We start from the raw sequence: 24614 nt of genomic DNA on the forward strand, positions 1-24614 counted from the left end.
CTCTTGCAATTCAATCTTTAAAAGTCTTGGAAATCTCTCACGTGAATATAATTTGTTCTCATTATGCACAGCTCTAAAATATTCCATCAGCAAGAAATTATTCTTTGGGTGCGTCATCACTAGAAAACTATTTAAAACATCCAGTAATAAAAACAGTTAATTCATGGGTCAGAAGTTGTGAGAATCCTGACTTTGAAAGCAGCATCAAATTATTATATTTTTTTTTTTGGCTGTTCGACAACAGTTATCATAATAAAAACAAAATACCAAGGCTGAAACAGATATAGAATTTATTTAACCATGAGTAGGAAAAAAATACATAGGAGTAAAGGAAACAAGCGGACCCTGTTATAAACACATCACTAAGAGAACTGGAGAAACAGTGAAATCCAAAGTGCCTTGTTTACCATTAGGCTTTTATCCCCAACACTTTTATATTTAAAAACAGCTGCCATTATTTGATTTTTTTTTTTTTTTTAATCTATATTCTTTTCCATATATTTATTTGCAACATTCTTTTTAAAACATTGTGCAAGTGTTATGCTGGTATTCCTTAAATGGTAAACAAGAGTTGGTCCAGTGCATCATATAGTGTCATTACCTAAATACTTAGACTCTCAGCTGATTCAACCACAATCCTGAACATTGAACTACTACCCATATTGACAGAAAAGTTGCCTATGAAACAGAAAAAAGGAAATGAAAGATACTTTAATGGTAAAAGCCGGAAATATCTGCGAAGTAGTGAAAGTCATTATTGCCAAGTTGAGTACGTTGACATGATTAGCATAATGCTATTTTTGCTTGTCGTGCACAAGACACCACCTGAAAGCATTGTCTTTGACCCAAAGGAAATTAAAAAGATCCTTTAACAATATGGCAACAATATATAAACATGCAATTTATTTATTAAAAGTGACTGGCTTTCAGAGAACAATGAGTCGGAGACAGAGAGAGTGCACAAACAAGAACACTAATATGAGCGACTCTTTCCAAACCAAAACCTTACTTTCTTCTGGAGACAAGAAAACACTTAAAGTAGGAAAAACAGGATAGAGAATTGTCCGCAATGCATCCCACATACCAAACACATCTGTAAGCAACTAAACTGGCTCTCCAACCAGGTGAAATGCCACAAAGCTTAGGGTCAAAGTTGAAGAAAATCTTGTTTGGTGACAAACGACAGCTCTTCTCTTTGATGCATTTTCTTCTTAAAAGTATCTTGAAGTGAAAGTTAGCAACAATATAAATCTATAATTCAGTGTGCCAACATCATTACAAAAAATTTGGTTTTGAGTATTACAAAATAAAAATGACCAAAAATAAACAAACCAAAAATTATTAGATAATTATAATACACACATCAACACAATTCATGTCAGAGATAGGAAACATGATACATTATTTATTCACACTTTACAAAATCTTTTTACTACAACACCAATCCAATAGAACCAGACAAGTTGCTTTCAATTAAAAACAACCAGAAGACAAAACAAAATTCATAGATTTAGATGTGAGGAATAAAAAGGAGAACTATAAGATGGTCCTCCCCAGTTCGCCCATTTACTCTTGATAAAATTAATAAAAATTGACCTTTGCCTCAAGGCAAAAGTTTACATTTAAAAAAAGCAATGGGTAGCTGCACCAGTTATCTACAATAAGTGCTTGTCAATCCATTCAATTTTTAAAACATGACAAATTCAACAGGGAAGGGGATAACACAATTGCTTTGCGAGCACGCATCAATAAATGACATGTTGATAGCGGCTGCTATTGTTGATGAAATAAAAAAATTAGACCTCGTGCGTTTACAAAGAGAACAAAGAGACAAACTCGCCACGTTTGTTTCATTAGGTCAGAGCAGGCTTTAAAGTAGTAAATCAAGTTTGAACTTGTGTCAGAATGCAACGGATGGCACAACAAGATAATGGTGGTCGAGCAAAAGTGAAATACAGAGTGAGAACCAAACAAGGAGAAGTTAGGAAAATGTACAGTTAAAGTGAATTGCCTGAGTAGAGAGGGAAGTGGCAGTAAAGAGAGATAAACGGGATGGATTGAGGGATTGACCATGGCATAAATGGACTACACAAAATGATTGTAAAAATCAGGTTAAAGAAACCGGCCTAACAAGAGCGCATCAGCAAAGCAGCTAAAAGGGACGAAGATATTCACGCTTCTCAATTTTTTTTTAGAAGCCCAAAATTATCATGTTTGATAGCATACACACAAAAGAAATTAACGGAAATGAGGATATTGGAGGACGGTGAACATGTACAGAGAGATTGAGGCGTTTCAGGTGTTCACTGATAGCACTGGCGGTACGCTTAAAAAAAATAAATAAAAAATTTAAACAAAGTGAGGCGCAATGTTGCATGTTCTTGAATATCAATACAAGTAACAGGACATCACCAGATATCTGCCTCAGAACAATTGAAGAAAAAAATTTAAGGGAAAAAAATAAACTGGTAGATTGGGGAAAACCTTGATAAGTGCAATTTTACACAGCAGAAACATGGAAAAAAAAAACGATATCTTAAACACGCTGGTCTTTTGAATGTTCATCAGGATGAACATCTAACACGGATAGAAATTATGCTTTCATTTACAATACAATCATTTTCATTCAAATCAAAACGGTGTACTTACAAAAAGAAACAAATGCAGTAGAGAAGGACTTATGTTGCTTGTATACAATCATGTAGAGATTCATTGGGCAAGAAATCTACTGGCCACATTGAGGGGTTAATTTATCAGTTGGATGTGCTTGTCTTTGCCTGTGCTTGCATATTCCACCCTTACTTCGGTGTCTTAACACGATCTTCTGGCAAACTCAACAGGTTTGGGAACAGCACTACAGGTGCAAAAGCTAGTCACTGCCACAAAAACACATCTGCCCATTACAGGTCATTTCCCTTTACTTCTCTCTGCTGTATACACCAGATGTGTGTGGGCACCTCAGTGAGGGCACTATGGCACATGAAGCTTGATAACTTCATAAGTGGGCCATTTATTGGCTAATTGAAATGTTTTCTTAAAATAAAAATAAAACTATCAACTGCACATGGTACGACTAGCATCCTATGGAGAAATCCGTTGAGATGGACCTGGTCCAACGTGTGTGTGTTCAGCTAGAGGGTGAGGCAGAATGCCTGTAGAGAGGCCACAGCATCACTAAGTGCAAGTATGAGAGTTTGACCTGCTCTCTTTATACATTAAAAGCCCTTATATTAAGGGACTTCAGCAGAGCTGGTGAAATACATTTTTATTTATTTTTTCAAATGCAGCTGCTCACTCCTAACTGGCCTCATAAATAGCATGATCCAAATGATTAATTTTATGAGAACTTGCTTGATCTGGACTCCCTGCATGTATTTCAAAGATATTGCCATATATTTATAAAAAAAAAAAGCTTTGAATTTTGTCTCAAGGTAAAACTTACATGATCACTCAGGGCCCTTAAGTGCATTATACAGTTTGAAAATGAATAATTTTAACCAAGAAAGGGAAGGTGAAAACCAAAAAGGAAACAAAACAAAATTTGGGATGTGGTATAGATAAGACTGACATTGGTGTCTGCTTCGGTTAAAATCCACGGGAATAAAAGTTTGCCATCTTCCTTCTCTTACTGGATTCAGATTTATACATAACAGCTCCTGCCTCGTTCTCTCGCTCTCAAAACAAAGCAAAAGGAGGCACAGGCTGGAGCTCACCCTGCTGGCTCGGAGAACTACCTGCGAACAGGCAGATGGATGCCGTTGACAGCAGGTGGGTAGGGCAGGAGTAGCTCCATTTGTGCAAACAGCGAAAAGTGATCAGATGGGATGTGGGGATGGGGGCAGCCAGAGATATTGTTCTCATGGAGCCAGTGGTGGTCCAGTGGACCCAGTACGCCCAGCACGTTGAGCAAAGGTTGAGAGTAGAAGATGTAGTCAATGATGCCCTATAAAAGGAAAAACAATATTACAATTGTGCCATCAATGGTTCAAGACTTTAAGATGGAGGCATTCTGACTAGGGCTGGGTGATGTATGGAATATTTAGAATGTGGCGATTTTGCTGAAGATAAAATACGCAACATCCCAAGTATCACAGTAATCTTATTACATTTTTATCTGGCCAATTGTAGGAGTGCAACGTCGATTTTAACAGCATCTCCATTTCAGTCCTTAGCAGCAATTTGTTTTTATAATTTTGAAATAGCAGAAATAAATCTACTTTCCAAACCATCCAATTTCAAGAATCTGCCTTAAAACATTAAGCAACAATTCGTCCCTTATACAGCCTTCATGTGCCACCAGAATTTTCTTTCTGCAGTGTAATCTAGTCAACGAAATCACTGACAAAAGCGTTAGTTGATGAAGGGCTTTTTGATTTAGTGAATAATGAAGAGACGAAAAAGACGCATCATGACGATAATTAAACTATTTTATTAAAGCAAACGGTTGATGAAAATATGACGTGCAGAGCAAGATATAAACAGAAGAAAAAATATGTATAGAAACATTGTTTATAAAATATGGATTCATCTAATAACCAACCATCTAACATGTTGGGGATTTCAGTTCCGCATCAGCTGTATGAGTTGAACACGCTTAATACAGGCCAAAGGAACCACTTTAAAATGAGTTATTAATCTCACTAAAAATCATACCATTTAAACATGATTTATCACTATATCCACAACATATCTGCGCAGACAATGAAGCAAGTGAACTTGAACAAAGTTATGCACTAATATCATGAGCTCAGGTTTAAGCAAAAAGCACAGTTGTAAAGTGGCTTCTCTTTTACACATTTGAAACAATAAAAAAATAAAAAATAAAAAAAATTGTTTATACATTTTTCCATAGGTTTTCAAATTGTATTAAAAGTTTGGCCTGTTACAGTTTGACACACATTTGTAATTTTGCCATAAAAGAACTGTAGATATTATTTTCGTTGACTGACAAAAATGGCACGTTGTTTTTAGAGTAAAACTGACTAAAATGAATAAAAATACTAGGGAAGGGTATTGGTACAGGATTCCCAGATTAGATTTCACAAGCTCTTGATTCCATATCAAATCATACTGGAATATTTCAGTTATAAGTCCCTTGTGCTTACATATGAAATTCACTCCCAGCTAATGCTGTTAATTATACAGGGGACCTTCTAAATGGGTACATTAAGAAAATATGAATTTTACTAATTATACTTTACAAGCTTTTCAGAGTCACATTTTGGCTTTTTAAATATGAACAAATCCATGCATTGAATCAATTTCATATTTTTTGCTACATTTGTTTAATTGAATAATTTAACCTTTTTACATCAGCATTTTTGTAAAGAGCATCTGTAGAGAAGCGCAATGAGAGAGGACTCAAATTACTTCATCTGTGCCATGGATGAGTACAACTGTTTTTAAAATCAACAACTGACTGTAGAGAACAGATTAAAAAGAAACAATGACAAATGGGTCATGTGGATCTCGTCTTTGGAGATGCACGCGGAACAACTTTTACCCTCAACACGCAGTGAAAGAATTTTTGCTGCTTAACACGTCACCAATATACTACACAATTACTGGTGAGAGAAATTTAAACATTTACCAACCAGTTGCCAAATACATACAATTTAGCTGCTCTTGAGTGATTTCCTCTCATTGCAGTGGAGGGATGTGCATAGAGTACAAGATCGATCTTGGGATTTAAGAATCAATTTCACGATCATTTAAATTAAAATCGCAATGCATCAGAAAATGTCAGAAGTGTCGAATAATTGTTCGATTAATCGTTAGTTGCAGCCCTAATAACAAGGTAGCTGCATTTAGAAAAATAAGTAAAACCTATGCCGTTTAATATTGGACAAAACAGCGCAAGCGCAAAAACAGCGCGCAAGTGAATTTCAACAGTGTGAGCACCACGACACAGCTCGCATGTAAAATTTAAACCTGCAGAACTTGCAAATCTACGGAAGCGTATTGCATTCACTTGAGAAAAAAAAAAATCTACTCTGTTTTTCTGAATTAACGACTTAATTATCTCAGAATTACGAGATAATTTTTCATTAAAAAAAAAAAATTGAGATCCCTCAAAATCCTGCCAGGAGCTCTATTTTAGCTGGATTGCATGGAAGTAAACCTGTCCCACCTTTCAAGTTTAATCCGGTTTTATTTTACTTTGGGTCTGAGACAATTTATTGAGATATATTTTAAACTTGGCCTTCAATACAAAGACATTACTGTCTATGACATTTGTAATACTGTCATGGCTGAGACACGCTTTGATCTTCCAAAGGACACTAATCAAGCAATAGACTTGTAGGCTACTTGCATTTAACACTAGAACTACCGGAATTCTAGAACTACTAGAATGGCCATAGTGGTCATTCTGACCGTTCATACTAGACTGTACCAAAATGTCATGTCATATTTACATTCGAAACTTCTATTGAGGTTTTAGAATGAAGCTTCTAATGTCTGTCGTCATATTTTATGGCGTCATCACCCTAAAAATGTATTGAATAAAATACAATAATATGGATCAAATGGAGCGCCAAGCGAACGCAGATAGTCCTACATAAGATCTTTTTTGTAATAAATAATAGTGCTAGACTATATAAATACAGGCCTATATATATTATATATTAGCTGCTAGACTGCCCCGGAAGGTGCGTGCCTCGCTTTGTGTACAGCAAGGTTTTTCCACCACAGTGAAAATGTTTTCGAAAGTCTAAACGCCAACAAACATGGATTGAGGCTGAATATTTCGTTAGATAAAAACATGTTGTGAATTTTGGAAATTATTACATCTATCCTTTTTCAAAACATGTTGACTTTTGGACTTTACAACGCTCTGGAGTTATTGGAAATTGGAAACAATCCTATTCAGCCACCACTGGAATCAAAATCCATGACTAAATGAATCTGTTATATTAATAATAAACACCAGGACACGAAATTTTAATTCTAATGAATGTGAAAATGTATTAGTTCATCGACAACCACAGAACTTGCTATTGTAGCTAATTACAGATACAAATTTGATTATTTATATTAAATTATTCTCTTTGTAACATAAAAACAAATCAATACAATAGCTTATAAAAACATCACCAATGTGTATTTCAATGCATAGTAAAAACCTTAGACATGTATGAAACACATATAGGCCAAACCCAAAATGGCCAAAGCGGTTAATAAAGAATATGAACATTTGCTAAACTGTGGGAAAACGAACTGATTTAGAAAGCAATATTTGTTTTACTGTGAGCAAAAATATCATGCTGTAAAACTATAATGAAAATAGTATGCTGTAAAATCATTATGAACGAATTCTCCTAAAAGTGGGCTCACTTGAACAAAAAAGGGGCCCCCTTTTAGGAGAATAATTTAATATAAATAATCAAATTTGTATCTGTAATTAGCTACAATAGCAAGTTCTGTGGTTGTCGATGAACTATTACATTTTCACATTCATTAGAATTAAAATTTCGTGTCCTGGTGTTTATTATTAATATAACAGATTCATTTAGTCATGGATTTTGATTCCAGTGGCGGCTGCATAGGATTGTTTCCAATTTCCAATAACTCCAGAGCGTTGTAAAGTCCAAAAGTCAACATGTTTTGAAAAAGGATAAATGTAATAATTTCCAAAATTCACAACATGTTTTTATCTAACGAAATATTCCGCCTCAATCCATGTTTGTTGGTGTTTAGACTTTCGAAAACATTTTCACTGTGGTGAAAAACTTGCTGTACACAAAGCGAGGCACGCACCTTCCGGGGCAGTCTAGCAGCTAATATATAATATATATAGGCCTATGTATTTATATAGTCTAGCACTATTATATATTACAAAAAAAAGATCTTATTATGTAGGACTATCTGCGTTCGCTTGGCGCTCCATTTGATCCATATTACTCTATTATTCAATACATTTTTAGGGTGATGACGCCATAAAATATGACGACTAGGGTTGGGCGATGTCCCCTAAATTGGCAGTTGACGATGTTGACAGTAAAACATCGTGATGGACGATGATATGGGGGGTTATATAATTTCATATAATTTTCAAAAATTATATGAAAAATTAGCATTTCGTTATTTTACTAACCCAACCCATCGTCGGCGCTTTATCAGTAGGTTGCACGACACGTGAAGCATTTTTTTTTTTTAGCTTTCACTTAAGAGTTGTGCACTTTTTATTTTAATATATCTCTTTACATAAATACTATTTTCCACTTAAAAACTATAATTTCAGTTATTTTACTATCCCAACTGACTCATCCAGCTTTCCAATAGATTGCACGTAAGGGGAAAAATATTTCTTCCACTTAAGAAGAGTTGTGCACTTTTAAGCACTTTTTATTTTAATATATCTCTTTACATAGATATTTTTTTTTTCTACTGAAAAACTATAATTTCGTTATTTTACTAGCCCAACTAATTAGTACTCATCCGAGCTTTTTAATATATTGCGCCTAAGAAAAAAAAGTCGTCTTTGGGCAGCCTTCTTGCGAAGAGAGCAGCCACAGCCACGCTCACTGATGAGCAAAAGGTCGAGGCAGAAATGTCCATGTACCTGCAGGAAATGGCCATTGATGTGGAAGAGGACCCGCTGACTTGGTGGAAAACGAACGACAAAAGGTTTCCGTTCATGGCAAGATTAGCACGGAAATATCTGTGCATATGTGCTACCAGTACTCCATCAGAGCGGGTCTTCAGCACAGCAGGTAGTGTAGTTACTCCAATCCGCAGCTTATTAAAACCAGATAAAGTGAATATGTTGGTATTTCTGGCCAGAAACATCGAAATTTAAACATGGTCTATGGTGAAAGATATTAGACTGCTTTACGCATTTTTCGCCATCCGTTGCGGAGCTATTCGATTTTGCATATTATTTTTTAAACGTTCATTTGTGTAGTTCATATGACCACTTTACAATATTTCAATAACATAATTTATTTTGTAGCCTGTGCTGAAGTTAATTGTGCTGCTAATTATAAGTGAAATTTTATGTTAATGCCGAGTTTCGGTCTGAGTGTTGTTCCCGTTTTCTTGTTCTTTATTTGTTGTTCTTCTATGTTTTAATAAATGCGTGTTATTCATATTCACCTTGTTTCTTTCATTTGATTTGACATTATGGATTTATGGCCAAGGAAATTTTTCTTTAAAAGTATTAACCAGACAAAAGTTATTTGACGTTCGCTGGTCTGGGTTTATCTTAAACTGCCGCTTCAGTGTATACAAGAGCTATGTGACAATGAGCAGATGTTCTGAGACACTACAACTACTAATAATTAATTAATAAAGGCTATTTTCTTGTAGCCTACAACATAAATATTTTAATCTAAATGTACAGTGTAAGACATGTAAAAAAAAGACAAGAAGCTAACAATGTCAAGATCAATATTTGTGTAGCCTGCCTGACACGTTATTTTCACAGACTAACACGTCACGTCTCTGGCATATACTACAGTATTTAAAATAGCATATATGCATTAGTTATATTCTCAATTTAATTTACAGAGCAATCCCAGCAAAGTTTTTAGGTTAACTATAGAAGAGACTAGGATTAGTGGGTCACACTAGCAAGACTCGCAAAAGCGGCATCACGATGGTGGCTCGACATCGTGATGTTGGTCAGCCATCACGATGGACTATGATATCGTCCATCGGCACAACCCTAATGACGACAGACATTAGAAGCTTCATTCTAAAACCTCAATAGAAGTTTCGAATGTAAATATGACATGACATTTTGGTACAGTCTAGTATGAACGGTCAGAATGACCACTATGGCCATTCTAGTAGTTCTAGAATTCCGGTAGTTCTCGTGTAATTAGTGTCCTTTGGAAGATCAAAGCGTGTCTCAGCCATGACAGTATTAAAAATGTCATGGACAGTAATGTCTTTGTATTGAAGGCCAAGTTTAAAATATATCTCTATAAATTGTCTCAGACCCAAAGTAAAATAAAACCGGATTAAACTTGAAAGGTGGGACAGGTTTACTTCCATGCAATCCAGCTAAAATAGAGCTCCTGGCAGGATTTTGAGGGATCTCAATATTTTTTTTAATGAAAAATTATCTCAGAATTACGAGAGAATTTTTCCAAGTCGTTAATTCAGAAAAACAGAGTAGATTTTTTTTTCTCAAGTGAATGCAATACACTTCCATACAAATCACAAACTCGAGCACAAAAAAAATGATTGTGCACACAAATTAACAAGTCCCACACACACAAGTTATTTTCTGCATGCGCGCAGAACTGTACACACACGCGAGTTCTTTTCTGCACACAAGTCGGTTTTGACACTCAGGGGCGGGGTCCAATCCTTTCTGTTAACAAATGCTATTGGCTGCTGACCAAATACTGTATTGATTGGCTGCATCTCTTCGAATCTCTCGTGACTGGCTGCTGTTGGACGAGAACAGACAGAAAGCTGGAACTTTTTATTTTTGACAAGAAAAAAAAAATAAATAAATACAAAACTCTCTTAGTGGAGAAATAAGAAATATACATGTATGTATGTATGTATGTGTGTATGTGTGTGTATGTGTATGCACAAAACATCTTAAAGCTACAAGAAACTGAGGAATTTAGAAAGAAACCATAACCTCTTAGTCATACATTTTTGGGGCATTTACGTGTAAATGGTTGAAATCATACTTTATGTGATAGATAAATTGTTTCGATAAATATCCACTTGTATGCCACGTCTAAAGGATGCTTTTATTTAAAAATTCTCTTTAATATTTAAATTTTTTTTCTCAAGCCTTTTGATCGAGACTTTTTTTTAAACCAATATCACCTTGTTGTTTGCTTTTTGTTGTTCAGTATTGTGTAGGGGACACTTTTCTTTCATTTACACTGACAATAATTGTATTGTTCCAATGGATGTATATTTCTTATTTCTTCACTAAGAGAGTTTTGTAAGTTTTTTCTTGTCAAAAATAAAAAGTTCCCGCTTCTGTCTGTTCTCGTCCAAAAGCAGCCAATCACGAGAGATTCGAAGAGATGCAGCCAATCAATACAGTATTTGGTCAGCAGCCAATAGCATTTGTTAACAGAAAGGATTGGGCCCCGCCCCTGAGTGTCAAAACCGACTTGTGTGCAGAAAATAACTCACGCGCGTGTGCAGATCTGCTCACTCAATAATTATGAATTGAGAGGGCATTCACGGGCAAAGGGCTTACAAAAAAAAAAGGGTTAAATATTTTTTTTTTTTACATTAAAAACATTTTGAACCAACTTGATAACATTAGCAGTTTGGTCTTAATCATATATTCCTCTGAATGAGAGTAGGGAACACCCCTTTGTGTCACTGAGTATATGCACAGAAGGCTGAAAAATACATGCTATGAGAGACCATCTAACCTTAAAATCAAAGGTGTAGTTGGTGTAAGGCATCAGGCTGTTCTCATAAGCACTCTTCAGTTTGAATCCATGTGTTATCCGGGTGCTGGAGGAGCCGTTCTTGCCATTGCAGTTGAAGTTGGTCAAGCTGTCAATGTATCGCAGTTCTTTGAAGTCCTTGTGCGTGCTGTCCACACCACCTGTGCTTAGGTACTCCACCACACCTGTGTACGCATTAAAACCCAATCAGAATTTAAGCAAAAATGTAAAAAGTTATTTAAACTTTTTGGTACACACATACGCACCTGAGTCAGGTAAAGAGTTGAGGTCAGCACACAGGACGAGAGGGATGGCATTGGTTTCTCCAGAGATAGAGGACAGCTTGAGGCTGCGAGTGGCCTTGTCCACGATGTTCTTCACCTCAGAGAGGAACATCATGGTCTGTACTAGCTTTACATCCGAGTATTCAGGGTCCCAGTGCATATGAGCATTGGCCACTAGGATGAGCTGTTTCTCCATTCCATGCAGTGGCTTCCAAGCTGTGGAGCAGAAAGAGCAAAACATAAATTAGATAAGAAGGATCACAACAGGACAGCTAAAAGACCTGAGGGACTCCTCCTAGTGGCAAACCAAATATGAAGTATGTGGGCCTAAAATATAATCTATATGGAATCACAATACTACTTTCCACTACACACAGTTGAAATCAGAAGTTTACATATACTTAAGATTTAAGTCATTAAAACTCATAAATGGGCCAAAATTCCAGCAACTTATTGTGAGAAGCTTGTGGAAGGCTACCCAAATTTTTTATCCAAGTTAAACAATTTAAAAAAGGCAAAGCTACCAAATATTTATTTATATTGCCATATCAGCATCACTGGCTATTTTCATGGCAAGATCAAGGTAGATTTAAAAAAGGTAATATATACAATGAAGACCATTCATTTCAATACATGATCAATTTACAATTTTCCCTGGCGAGACATTTTTGAAAACATCTAAATACACACACACGATTTGGGGGAAATGTCATATTGCGATTAGTGAGGTTAATATTGCGTTATGCGATTGCGATATAATAAACAAATGGTATCATGAGTCATGATACCATTTGTAGCAACTTTAATTTTTCACAGTACCTCTCTCTGCTCGGTGTCGGTTATCTTAAAGTCAAAATATCACCATAAAACCAGGGTTTTCCTGGCTCAAAATGAGGTGGTACAATACTGATAAAAAAAAGTGACGTTAAAAACATGGCTTTGCATGGCTTTGCATTAATACAATCCTAATGACCTGGCAACTGAATACTAGTGTTAATTTTGGCAGCTGTTTTTTTTGGCTAATCTTAGTCTTAATCCTGTGTCAAATGTCCTTTTAAATTTATATTTCCTATTTTCATTGATTGTTTTTAGTCATTTTGTTTGACAAAGTCTAGGCATTTATGTAGTTTTAGTCATTGAAAACTGTAAACATTTTAGCCTTAAGATTGACAAATGCTTATCAATAATACTCGTCTATCCAAAATACACACACGTAATTTTTCACACAAGATTTATCTTATGATAATCTCATGACGACATTGCGAGCTGCAGACAGCGGTGGTGAGAGACGAGTGTCTCCGTGTTAGTGCGCATCAGCCGGCGGAATTTTAAATCTCTCCCGCTCAGATTGGGTCTCTTCCACGACTGGTTGAAGCAGCTCGGACTGCACAAAGAATGACTGTTTTGGAGTTTGTGCTTATTTACATGGCAAACACCCGTATTATTTGAAGCTTAATTAAGGATGAAATAAAGATAATCGCCATGCTGTGATTGTGTTTCTATCGGACACTCGAGCTGCAGTGCTCCTCTCGCGTGTCATCATTACAGACTGGTCATCTTTTTATTAGCCGTGTAGAAAATGGGCTGTCACGTCCACACATGCACATCTTATTTCATAAATATTGCAGCATTTTGCCATCATATAATCGCACAGGCTGACATCGCGATTGGCTTAAGCGTGCAGCCACACACACACACACAAACACACACACACACACGCGGTTTGAGATCGGATGGTGGGAGAAAAAGCCAGAAAAGAAACAGACCAGACTGCTCCATCATCTCTTTCCGTAGCTCTAGTAGTACAGCCACTCCGATGTTGTCCTTGGTCATCACCCTGTTCAACATGGCCTCCGAGCCCTCTGAGTTCGCCATTGCAAGCTGATTAAACTCCACTGTGTGTTTCTGCACCAGACTGAACCTGCTCAACACACAAACAGTGAGGTCCAAAAGGCTACCAGAAAATCCGGCATGCTGGCACAATTGTGGTGGTCTTTGCCATTCTGAAAGGAGCCCTGCTGGTCTTACAGAAAGTAAACATCGGCAGTTACTGTACTCACTTCTCTGTTTTGTAGAAGACCGCACAGCCATCCACATGTTTGCGGTCAGACTCAGACATAGTCCTGGCTCGGGACTTAGGGCTGAAAAATCCTTCGTAACCATGTTCCTTCAGCTCCACCAGGAAGTAGTTGTAGTACTGCTCCGTCTCCACTTCCTGTTAAAAACATGATAAAAGGGATCCTCATCCCCAAACCGCAACCACCCAAAAATTATCTATTCTTTAAATTGCAAAGAAATAATAGCCTTTAAGGCAGATTGGAGTTAAACTGGGAGCAAAAATGTTTGAATTCTTTTTCCTTCATACGAAATCGAGGAACGAATGGGTGTGAATTAATTTGGAACAAAATCTGGCAAAAAAAAAAAAAAGTTGTTCGAGTTTGTTCCATTGGTTCGTAACAGTCCACCTGGGCTAACTTTTATGGAAAACAAACACTGCTAAACACCTTCTTACTGCCATTGGTCCACATCATCTGTAGGTGTGACCTGGAGCTCCACCTACTTTGTTTACATTTGCTTGCCGTGCGTTCATGTTGACTGAACTTGACTGACTGCACAGAGATATTATCGAGCTGGTGCAAATGTACCTATATCTGAACGACTGCTCACGTAGAGACATTTTCCAAGACCATGTAATGCAATTTGCTTTATTTAATTGGTTTACAAAAGCAATAAGATCTACTCAAATACCCTCAAGTGCCCATTCACTCATGTGACATCTGCAGTGAAAGCCATTCACACATCTGCCCATAGTAAGCTAGCTTATTCTTTTGTCTGTATCTGCCATATTAACACTTTTATACACCCATTTTAGCAATAGTATCAATGTCATCTAATTTCAATAGTGTAACGAGCACATATGGCACATTGTTAGCTTAATAGCTCCATGAATTTAGAATGCAAACAAGACAAATATATATTTTTTTACTGCATATAATTACTTTAAATCATAATTGAGGGGTAAAACAGCTTTTACTGACCTCATAAGAATTGTACTCATGAGGCATAAAGTCACTGATAACACATTAAGGCTTTATGGAGTGTCCTCAAATTTAAATGTACTTCTAAACACCTAACAGCGTTATGGCCGGTATCTAAATGTTCGCAAACAGCATACCATTGCGTTTTTTTTTTTCAAACTTCTTTTTACCCCTAAACGAAGAACTTCTGGAGTATATTGGGGCTTTTAGCTTGTCACGGAGTGTTGAGACAAAATGTGTCCTTTCAGACCAGGGGTGTAAATCACAATTCAATCTCACATCAATTCTTTAACCAGCGATCTGGTGTTTGCCACGAACTGAAAGTCTGCCTCGATGCGATTTCGATTCAGGGGTCTGCAATCGATATGAAATTATATTATGTGCCTATTTTACACAGCTTCATTTCCATTAACGCAAAAGTAAATCTTATTTGATAATTTTATTTAGCTCTCTGAAAATTGCAAATCCAGTCTCCACATTGGGACATTCACAACAAAACAGGTGAGGGGGTCTCACTCACATTACCCATAGCAGCTCCCTTTTCAGGTGTCCTGACAAGTTTGTCATATTTCCAGAGTATTTGAATTCGTACAGGCATTCTTTGCAAATTACACTGGTTTTGTCTGTCCATCTTTTCTTCTAAATCCTTAAGAGGAAATTAATTGGCTGTTGGCAAGCATGCCAAACTAGACCATCCAAGACTGACGATATTGCCCAACGACAACAGATATATAATACTTCTGCAAGTGCGGATGACCGACCTGTAAGCTGATGATGTCTGCACTGCAGCTGAGGACCTCCTGCATGATGGACTTCTTCCTGTATTCCCAGTTCAGGGCCCAAGAGGGACAGTAGCCATAGAGCTGACGTGTGGCATACTTGTCACACAGCACGTTGTAGCACATTACAGAGAACAGTGCTAAGGGTTGAAGGGAGAAAAGGAGACAGATTTCAGTAAGGTTCTCTCTCCAAAATACTCAGGATGTATCCGAAAGGGAATATCAAAGGATGTCTCAATATTTGTCTCATGGCTGTGGTTGGAGGATATTTCTTTTAAGAAAATAAATTTTTCTAAAGAAGGGCTCAACTTTCTGCCTCAGACAATGCAAGTAAACTTATGCTGATCAGCTACAACATTAAAACCACTGACAGGTGAAATTAATAACATTGTTATCTAGTTACAGTGGCACCTGTCAAGGGGTGGGATATATTAGGCAGCAAGTGAACAGTGAGTTCTTGAATTTTATGTGTTGGAAGCAGGAAAAATGGGCAAGCATAAGGATCTGTGTGACTTTGACAAGGGCCAAATTGTGATGGCTAGATGACTGGGCCAGAACCTCTCCAAAACAGCAGGAATTGTGGGGTGTGTTCTGGGTATACAGTGGTTAGTATCTATTAATATGGTCCAAGGAAGGACAACAGGTACTCCGGCAACAGGGTCATGAATGCCCAAGGCTCATTGATAAATGTGGGGAGTGAAGGTTAGACCGCCTGGCCCGATCCCACAGAAGAGCTACTGTAGCACAAATTGCTGAAAAGCTTAATGCTGGCCATGATAGAAAGGTGTCAGAACACAGTGCATCGCAGCTTGCTGCGTAGCCGCAGACCGATTGGAGTGCCCATGCTGACCCCTGTCCACCGCCAAAATTGCCTACAATGGGCACGTGAGTGTCAGAACTGGACCATGGAGCAATGGAAGGTGGCTTGGTCTGATGAATCATGTTTTCTTTAAATCCTGTGGACGGCCGGGTGCGTGTCGTTTACCTGGGGAAGAGATGGCATTAGGATGCACTACTGGAAGGCAAGCCGGCGGAAGCAGTGTCATGCTCTGGGCAATGTTCTGCTAGGAAAACTTGGGTCCTGGCATTAATGTGGATGCTACTTGGACATGCATCACCTACCTAATGATTGTTGCAGACCAGATACATCCCTTCATAGCAACGGTAATCCCTGATGACAGTGGCCTCTTTCAGCAGGATAATGCGCCCTGCCACACTGCAAAAATTGTTCAGGAACGGTTTGAGGAACATGACGAGATTTCAAGGTGTTGACTTGGCCTCCAAATTCCCCACCTCACAACTTAAAGGATCTGCTGCTAACTTCTTGGTGCCAGATATCACAGGACAACTTCAGAGGTCTTGTGGAGTTCATGTCTCAACGGGTCAAGAGATGATTAGGCAGCACAAGGGGGACCTACACATTATTAGGCAGGTGGTTTTAATGTTGTGGCTGATAGGTGTAAGGTTAAAATAGATAACCTACAATGAAACTATAAACTAAAAAAAACAAATGAGGATTCAATATGAGGGATGCCGCAATTATATTGTCTGACTGCAGTCATTTGACTCGGCCGTGATTTTCAAGTCGTTACAAGAGGAGCACGAATAAATACAGTATTTGATGTCAAAAACGTATTTTCCCTTTAAAACAGATGTTTGTCATGCCTTTCATCCATAATGACCATGAATGGGAAACAATCTTTTAAATATTAGTGTTGTTAGAAGGTTAAAAATACTTATTCTTATTTTTGTCATTTATCTTTCATAATAAAAATGTTTAAATATCTACAAAGAAAATGCAGTGTTATTGATACAGCGATGTTGATGATTAATACAAGCTGTTTTAATGTGTGAGCTCAATCATGTCGCAGGTGATTGAGTCATAAGTGTCCCAATGTTCAGTGGATGAACACCCTTGCCAATGCCCGAATTGGTGTTCACGATATACTGATTTATGACACAGGGAGCAGATTAAGATGCACCATCTGTTACTGTAGAGATGATACAATGGCAGAAAAAAGGAGAAAGTGATTGGATTAGCCTTAATGCCGAAAAATTGCAAACATAATATCAAATTGCATATAATGTGGAGAGTAGCTGAATTTGCATAAATTCTTGGAGGGACTGGTTCATTGATCATGAACATGCACTGTTATGCATTGACGTAACATATGGTTTTCTGTTCTGCATATTGTTTTCTGTTTAACAAGAAATCTGCAACTTTAAATCACCAATGTAAAAGTCACTTAAATGAAGAGGTTGTCAAACTGCAAGAATGAGGTGTGATAGTCTTGAAAAAAAATCTGTTAAATGGACTGAAAATTATAATGAAATTTCTGTTTGCTATCATTTTTCAGCAAAAGTCTGTTTACAAATGCACATCTATATAATTGCCAGCTACTACGGATTAAACCTAATAACAATTGTAAATTGGGTCATTTTTATGAATACAATTTTACATTTAATGACTTGTCAGACATAAAAATGCTGCTAAAAATTAAATATTTTCTCTGGCGGGGTCATCACAAAATCCTAATGGTTGAGCACTGTACAGTGCATCACAACTGCAGAGGAAAAGTACATTGAAGAGTGATTGGTGTTATGTTCAGTTTGTGTAACAATCTGAAAGTGTCACACCTGCTGGCCGTGTCCTTTCTGGCTCCTGCAGTGGTATCCACGAGCGAGGTGGCGGCTGTTCTATAGATACTATGGAAATGGAGGCAAAAAAAGAAAATCAAACACTGAAGTGAATTAATATTTCAATAGAGAGCAAGACTCAACAGAAAAAGAAATGGTATGACTGCTGCATTGCCAAGCAAGCACATAGCAATTATCCCCACAGAAATTCAGATTTTTTTTTCAAATCATACAAAACAATGTCATGACTCATCCAATCGCATGAATCAAATTGGTTCTAAAAAGCATGCATGAGAATAGAAGCCATTCAGGGCAGTTGTATGAGGTTTGACTCACCACGTTTTGTGCCTGCGAGATTGTCCAGCAGGTAGTTGAGGAGACGACGTGTCCCATCAGGCTCTTGGTAGAGGTTTAAGATTTCTTGTGCAAGAGGGTTTCCTATAAAACAGAACCAAACATGAGGATTGAAATGTCACGGCAGCATGCATCATCAGAACAGTGTAATATCGCAGGGGACAATGCTATCGCTCGTGATCAGGCCTTTCATCTAATTAGAATGCACTATGATGTATGTGCTATGATGCACGCAATTTTAGTCTTATAAGATTAAAGGTGCAATCAGAAAAATTTATGTTTTTAAAGTTCTCAATATGTGTCAAGTGCAAGATGAACACAATTTTACGGAGTTCACCTTTAAATGCATTTAGAGTTTTGAGCAGATAAACAAACATACTGCATGATCGTCATGGTACGAACACCCCTTGTTCAAAAACCAATTTGATTTTACTTTCAGCTACAAATGAGCTACACTATTCTCAGTTCAGTTTAGGACATTTAACCAAGTTTAAATCTACTCAGAAAAGTAGACAGGGAAATTTGTGATAAAGTTTTGGCCAATGAAGCTTTATGCAATTATTTAAAATGCATCCGATCACATGCACAATTATCTCAAAACACTGTGAATCAACACCACATGCAAAAAACTTTGCGAAACACAATTTATGTCACTGCCAAATTGCCAATACGAAAACATTATTTGATTCAGTCTCTGCCTGCACATAACAGAGCTGAAGATGTATAGGTTTCAAAAAGGAAATAGTACCTTTCAAACCCAATGTTTGCAACTGAAAGAGTTTTCCAAGCTCAAAAGGCAGAACTCGTAACTGGTTGTTATTTAAAAGCAGTTCCCTGTGAAACAAAGACAAAATTTAAAAGCCATAAAATGTGATGATCATACAGCAACAAGCACAAAGGGTGAGAGCAAACCATGTGTTTTCTACATTTACCAAGTATTACATTAAAGGCCAAATGGTACAATAAAGCCAATTTGGTTCAGACTCCATACTACAAAAAAAACCTAATATGCAGCCTGGTGCATTTCAAGTGTTGGATGAAATTCAAAGCTGCTTTATACTCAGAACATGATTTATAACCATACAGAGCTGCTGTAATCACACTAGCAGAAGTAGTAACATATTTCAACCTGTGACAAATGAAATTGATTCAGAGTAAACCACTGTCACCCAAATAGGAGATGGCTCCTGGAGACAAACTTATAAGACCTCAGAAGGTGGATCTTAATTAGCAATGCTCAGAGGGATTAAAAGTCTCTGCAAGCTACCACAATGGCCTTTCATCTACCCAACCATAATCTTTACGTCTTAAGTCATGCAATTTACTTAATGCAAATTAAGAGTGTATTAGCTGCTCACCTGAGAGATACCATGTTGCCTAGTTCGGCGGGCAGGCTCCTGATCTTATTAGAGGAGAGGTCCAGGTACACCAAGTTGTGTAGTTTGGCAATGTCGGGTGGGATTCGTGAGAGAGAGTTATCACTGATATGAAGAGCAGTGAGGTGGGTGAGGGACCATAATGCTGTACTCAAACTCCTCACTTTACCTGCAAAGTGACATAATTAATGGAGTTACACTTATATTAATTATATGTTTTATCATTTAGATCCAAATTATAGATCTAAACTTATTTATATACCTTAAGGGCTTCAAGTACTAGGTTTTGGTCTTTTATTTACATCAACACGAAATGCCATTCGCAAACCCATTTTACTTCCAAAATGTGACCCATGTCATCATTTTATATTTACGCAAAGTTGAAGTCAGACGTTCACATACAATTAGATTGAAATCATTCAAACTAATTTCTTAACCACTCCACAGATTTAATATTAGCAAACTATAGTTTTGGCAAGTCGTTTAGGACATCTGCATTACACAAGTAATTTTTATAACAATTGTTTACAGACAGCTTGTTTCACTTTTAATTGACTAAATCACAATTCCATTGGGTCAGAAGTTTACATATACCAAGTTAACAGTGCCTTTAAGCAGCTTTGGCTAAAGGCTTGACATAATTTTCTGGAATTTTCAATTAACTTCTGATAGGTTAATTGGCATCAATTGGAGGTGTACCTGTAGATGTATTTTAAGGCCTACTTTAAAACTCAGTGCCTCTTGACATCATGGGAAAATCAAAACAAAATCAGCTAAGACCTCATAAAAAAATTGAGGACCTCCAAAAGTCTAGTTCATCCTTAGGAGCAATTTCCAAACACCTGAAGATACCTAGTTCATCTGCACAAACAGTAGTATGCAAGTATAAACACCATGGGAGAGAGCAGCCATCATACCACTCCGGAAGCAGAAGCATTCTGTCTCCAAGAGATGAACATAGTTTGGTGCGAAAAGTGCAAATCAATCCTTGAACAGCAAAGAACCTTGTGAAGATGCTGGAAGAAACAGGTAGACAAGTATCTATATCCACAGTAAAAACGAGTCATATCGCAAGGAAGCCACTGCTCCAAAACCACCATAAAGCCTCAGTTTGCAAGTGCACATGGGGCCAAATATCATCCTCTGGTCTGATGAAACAAATTAAACTGTATGGCCATAATGGCCATCGTTATGTTGGAGGAAAAAGGGTGAGGGTTGCACACCAAAGAACACCATCCCAACCATGAATCGTGGGGGTGGCAGCATCATGTTGTGGGGTGCTTTGGTGCAGGAGGGACTGGTGCACTTCATAAAATAGATGGCATCAATTATATGGATATTGAAGCAACATCAAGACATCAACCAGGAAGTTATTGCTCGGTCGCAAATGGGTCTTCCAATTGGACAATGACCCCAAGCATACCTCCAAAGTTATGGCAAAATGGCTTAAGGACAACATAGTCAAGGTATTGGAGTGGTCATCACATTGGAATGTGATGAAAGAATTAAAAGCTGAAATAAATCTTTCTACGATTATTCTGACATTTCACATTCTTAAAATAAAGTAGTGATCCTAACTGACCCAAAACAGGGACTGTTTTCTATGATTAAATGTCAGGAATTGTGAAAAACTAAGGTGCATGCAAACTTCCGACTTCAACTGTATATTTCATGAATGTTGATTATTATGGAGGAATAGTCCCTTCCTTGAACACCACCGCATCCACATTTGAGGGAGCTTTATGACTAGGATGTGGAGACTTAAGGTCATGATACTCTCGGAGAGCATCTTGACGTATCCCATAGGTAGTGCTTTGTTTTTTAAATTGCTAGTATTGCTGTAACCATAATATTAACACACATTAAACTTGTTAACAATTGGTAAGATTTTAGAGAGACTGCATTACCTACAACAGTAGCCTAAAACAATGCCAAAATAACCTTTTGGCTATTGGTTACTATTAATTTCCAGGCTAGGAAACAGCAGCCAATAAGGCTAGATTGTTTCAAATGCTGTGCAAGTTATTACATATTTTTAAGGTATACTCCTTGTTCAATATATGTTGAGGTCAATCGACATAACTTGTGGCAAAATGTTGATTACCACAAGTTGACTCATCCGTCCTTTAAAAAAAGCAAAACTGGAGGTTACAGTGAGGCTACAATGGAAGTGAATGGGGCCAATTGTTGCAATGACGATAAGTTGTAAAATTGGCTATAACTATACACAGAAAAGGCTAGTAAGTGATTTTCTCACTAAAATCCCATTAACACACATCAAGTCTTGTGTATATATTAGTGAGTATTTTAATGTTATGGATTGGCCCACTTCACTTCCATTATAAGTGCCTCACTGGAACCCAGATTTGTGTTGCTTCCTTTAAGAAAATGAGAAGCCCAACTACATTTTTGTAGTAATCAATATTAAATCAGAAATGTTGTCAATTGAGCTTAGCTTGTATTGAACACAGAAAATTCTTTAAGAAAAGATGAATTTGGAATAACACGCCTGTATTGTGGAAGACACGAATTCAAAATTAGTCCAGAAGTGACTTTTTAAAAGAGTCAACTTTGATTTCATGCAGACTTTACCAAGACAAGAAACACCCTTTGAGAACCCCAACATACCAACTATCTCCAGCTCTCCCCAATATGACTTCTTTCCATTGGCGGCCTCCTCACTGGACATTATAGTGTACATCCGCCTCGGGTCAGGTGGATCATATTTTTCCTTGGGCATCCCTGTAATACTGAAACACATCAATGATCACATTCACTACCAAGCACCATTACTGTGAATGAATGCCACTTTATATGCCCTTTCTATAAATAAAACTGCTTAGTATATTGACAGGACTTCAAATTTCTGAGTAATTAGTAAAAGTACAGACTAAACAGAATTGAGAGACAAGGTGTGAGGCCTAATAAGACAATGGAAGCAGACACATGAGCATGGGAGCAGGAATGGGGATCAGTGCAGAGTGCAATTCCAGGATCAATAGCGGAGGGGATTTTTCCATTAGGCCTATGACAAATGAACACTCGCGAGCTGCTAAGTTAAGTTTTATGAGAAAGTGACATGTACTAATCTTTCCCATAGCAGCGCAGCAACGGTTTAGGAAACACGCGACTCTCCTGAAACAAACTTGAGTCAGTTTAATGTCTGTAAAGACTACAATTCAGTCAGTTATGGCAAAATAAAAAGTTGGCCCTTTAAAATTGGTATCACCTGGCGTTCATATTACAGTTACAATAAGCAAAATCCTTTCAGCCATCAGATAAAATTTACAGTGCCAATATGTTTCCATTACACAAATGCAAGCCATTAATCGCAAACTAATCAACCAAAAGGCCAGACGCGGGTCATCTTTGCGCTTTCATTATTGCAGTGCAACCTAAACAAAACCACCTCATGTTTATTTCTCAGAGCCACGTTACAGCGCGTGGACTGCTAGCTGTGTGATTCATGATCCTTGGAGTCTTAATGAGCAAATGACGCGCAATTAGTTAGGAAATCATTTTGCTTTAGGTCGTTATATGTGTTAGCAGATCTTCGGTCTAAATACTAAGTGGATTAATTTGATTATGCTCCCTAAAATGTGAGTTAACCGTTTACAGAAGGGAATAACTAGACTAAAATGTACAATTCACTCAACGTTTTCATTTGAGTGACACCAATCGCATGAAACCCCAAAAATCAAGCTATGGTGTGTTAAAAATAATTACTTTATTATTAGCTTATTTAGCATCCCCACTGACACAGCAGGCTGCTTATATAATAACAAAACAAATATACTTTAACATTCTAGACTGCGTGACTGATGCCTTTCATAACCTAGCAGTTTTTCGGCGTATGAACGCAATGACAAAAAATAAAAATAATGACACAGTAATCTATAAATCATTCTTTGATCAAATAGCTAACTGGCTAACACGCGATTATGCATTAACAAAACTAGACCGACGACGCAATCGGAAGGAAAACGCAATCACTCGTTTATATACCTTCAAACAGTGTGGAAAATGTCCCGAACACGTTTCCGTTTTACCTGTAGTCTCATACCAGTTTACAAAGACGAGTGCGCGTTTCCTTTGTTTCTGATCCGCTGCTCTTACTGATGGCAAACAAGCATCATGGCGGCCGTGAGAGTTGCAGGGCGCGATAAGAAGCGCGCTCTTCATTAGCTGGCCCTGAAACGACCACTCTGATTGGTCCTCTCGACGCCTCAACACTGCTTACGCCAGCTAGGCAGTCCAGAAATGGGAATCATAAAAATAGGTCAATTTTGCGAATGTTGACGAGAAAATACAACAAAGATGTCATTTGTTATAAACACGCTATTAGGTCATTATCTGTTAATGGTTATGTTAAAGATGTGTCGTGCAAAAAGATTTAGGAAGTACATTAAGTAAATGGGGGCGTGTGCTTGTTCTATAAACACGTTTCATTATTATTTATGGTGACAATAATATTAAAGAGATCGGGCTCATTGCCTTTGTTGCATTCAGACAACCCATGCAAAATTGGGTCTCGGTGAGTTTTAGAACGCTCGTTCTCAATGAGATGGAGACGTTTAGATGTCAACCACAGAGTACCTATAATATATGAAGAAAGTGTCATGTCAGTCCAGTAAACATAAAAAAAGCTTAATCAATATACCACATTTGCCTTCAAAAAAGCCTCTATTCTCCTAGGTACACCTAGACAGTTTTTCTTGGATGATAGCAGATAGGATGGATGTTCCAAGCTTCTTGGAGAATTCACCGC

The 24614-nt window shown here is 37.5% G+C and overlaps 1 protein-coding gene across 2 annotated transcripts; it reads right to left on the minus strand.

Moving 5' to 3' along the window:
• Positions 1–275: 275 nt before the first annotated feature.
• Positions 276–24027, minus strand: LOC127628062 (CCR4-NOT transcription complex subunit 6). 2 transcript variants are annotated; one of them, XM_052104736.1, is made up of 12 exons: positions 23896–24027; positions 22475–22596; positions 19829–20015; positions 19219–19304; positions 18453–18554; positions 18117–18185; positions 15462–15619; positions 13723–13877; positions 13429–13583; positions 11645–11878; positions 11361–11563; positions 276–3943 (listed from the first exon to the last, which is right to left on the minus strand). In XM_052104736.1, exons 2-12 carry the CDS (start codon positions 22584–22586, stop codon positions 3731–3733), a joined length of 1674 nt encoding a protein of 557 aa, XP_051960696.1. In that variant the 5' UTR covers positions 22587–22596; positions 23896–24027; the 3' UTR covers positions 276–3730. The 2 variants fall into 2 exon arrangements, with proteins under 2 accessions (XP_051960696.1, XP_051960695.1); XM_052104735.1 differs by having other exon boundaries at positions 23852–23977.
• Between the last annotated feature and the right edge of the window lie 587 nt (positions 24028–24614).

Source organism: Xyrauchen texanus, chromosome 34 (assembly GCF_025860055.1).
Source record: "Xyrauchen texanus isolate HMW12.3.18 chromosome 34, RBS_HiC_50CHRs, whole genome shotgun sequence".
Taxonomy (NCBI): Eukaryota; Metazoa; Chordata; class Actinopteri; order Cypriniformes; family Catostomidae; genus Xyrauchen; species Xyrauchen texanus.

What these genes read in the sequence shown, in the direction of transcription:
- LOC127628062 (XM_052104736.1), bottom strand. Translation starts at nt 22,586, where the DNA reads ATGCCCAAGGAAAAATATGATCCACCTGACCCGAGGCGGATGTACACT. An exon ending in TCTCGCAGGCACAAAACGTG is followed by an intron (nt 18,186 to 18,452) that starts GTGAGTCAAACC and finishes CCATTTCCATAG; the next exon opens with TATCTATAGAACAGCCGCCA. An exon ending in CAACTCTTTACCTGACTCAG is followed by an intron (nt 11,564 to 11,644) that starts GTGCGTATGTGT and finishes ATGCGTACACAG; the next exon opens with GTGTGGTGGAGTACCTAAGC.